Here is a 1,846-nt window from a genome sequence, read left to right as displayed (position 1 = left end):
TGTGTCCCCAGGCTGGAGCAGCCTGTCCTTGGAGGACTGCACCCCATGGAAGAGTGACCCATTCTGCAGCAGTTTCGGGAGGACTGTGTGCCCATGGGAAGAATTAATGTTATGGCAGTTTTGGGAGGACTGATGCTTGTGAAATTGGAGCCATGTTGGAAAGGGGAGGGGAAGTGAGAGGAGGGCAGAGCACAGCAGGAAGAGAAAGAAAAGAAAAGATTCCTCCCCTTCTGGGCCTGGCAGCTGGCCGGGCTGTACCAGCGAGAGGGGCTGGGCATTGGCCCCACCACCCAGGCCTACCTCAACTTCGGTGTCACATGCCTGGCCTATGGCAACAGCTGTGTCAACCCCTTCCTGTACACCCTGCTCTCCAGCAGCTACCGCCGGCGCCGTGGCCACACTGGGATGGGCACGGCACAGCCTGCAGCACCCTCTCAGCAGGCTGCGGGAAGCCACAGCATCCCCCTGGCTTTCAGGGAGTTGATGGCGTCTGTGAGGGAAAGCGAGGGGTGAGCAGGCTGGGAACACCTGACCTTTGGCTGGGGTCAGGTTGAGAAATAAAAGTGCATCTCCTTCCATGCCAGCATGCAGTGTCTTCCATCAATGTTGTTGCGGTGCTTTCCCCTTTGCATGGCTGCTCATCCTGCTCAGATGGGTGGGGACAGTGCTTGTCTCAGGGATCCTGACTCCATCCTCAGGTCCTTCAGCCCTCACACACCAGCCTCCACCTTGCACAAGGCTGGGGAGTGGGTGGAAGAGAGCAGTCAGTTTTGATATGTCTAAATTATATAGCTGGGGAATCTTTGCCACCCCTCATCTCCCTGCTAGCAACGGGCCAAACCATAACAAAGTCAGGACAACAGTGAGTCATAGATTTCACAAGAACAGTGAGTCACTTCAAGAAACAGCCACGCTAGCAGGAGACGTCACTGAGGTTCATACTCCTGTGGTAAAGCTGCCACTTGGCTTTCTATTACTTTTTCTTCTTACATCTTGAGTTCTTTTTACTCAGAGTTTGAATTTAGACGCAGGAGAGCAAGTATTCTTGTTCGGACTTAGTTGTTTATTATATCTTATCAGTACACAGCTGCACAGAGAGCGCCTCTTTGTTGGAAGAGTGGAAAATGGCCGTGAGTTTTACTTTTCCAAGCTTTTTAAAGTCTAAATTAACCAATTATAAGATATGTTTTTACTTACAACCCAATTACTAACTTTTCAAGTTCTGCAGTGTGGAACTTTTAACCCAATGACAGAACATTCAGGTTTGTGAAGAAGAAGGAGAAAGAAGACAAAAATCCACACCTCAAATCCTCCATGTTGTAACCTATTATAACCTATATGTTCTAAACCTAATTTTCTACATTTCTATGTATTTCACCCAGTGACATAACTTTTAATTACATAGCAACAACCTCAGTGCTATCACACAATTTAGGAAACTTTTCCCAGGGTTTTGGATCGAACACAGTGTGTTTCTGAGGATCACTGCCTCTCAGCACTGAAAGGCTGAAATTCTCAGAATCCAGCTTTCTTCAAGAAACCTGCACAAAAGTATCTTTGAAGAATCTAAAGAAAGATTGCCAAGTGCAATTAAGAGGCACTGCGAGATTCCCCTGTAGTATAGCACAGGGACTCCAGCATATTTGCTCAGCTTTCAAGACGAGCCCAGCAGAGGAAGCTGCAAGGAGAGATCTCACCTCTGTGTCCATCATCACATCTCATGGTACCCTCACCAGCACCATGGGCCTGCTGTGGTGGAGGGAAATACTCTGGCCTACCAAATGTACCCCAGTCTGCCAGACTGTGTCAACACCACTGTGTAAACCGAGCCACGTCTCTTGCCTTG

General features: G+C 48.8%; 1 protein-coding gene across 1 annotated transcript in view; it reads left to right on the top strand.

Moving 5' to 3' along the window:
* LOC103618217 (urotensin-2 receptor-like) overlaps positions 1-561 on the top strand; it is a 2,844-nt gene extending 2,283 nt beyond the window's left edge. The window contains exon 2 of the mRNA XM_008636600.2: positions 199-561. Coding sequence (XP_008634822.1) covers positions 199-513 — 315 coding nt within the window. The 3' untranslated portion in view covers positions 514-561. The remainder of the gene's footprint in view (positions 1-198) is intronic.
* Positions 562-1,846: the final 1,285 nt, after the last annotated feature.

This window comes from Corvus brachyrhynchos, unplaced genomic scaffold (genome assembly GCF_000691975.1).
Source record: "Corvus brachyrhynchos isolate BGI_N302 unplaced genomic scaffold, ASM69197v1 scaffold56, whole genome shotgun sequence".
NCBI lineage: Eukaryota > Metazoa > Chordata > Aves > Passeriformes > Corvidae > Corvus > Corvus brachyrhynchos.
Note: the sequence above shows the minus strand (reverse complement) of the source record. Positions and strands in the feature narration are given on the sequence as shown.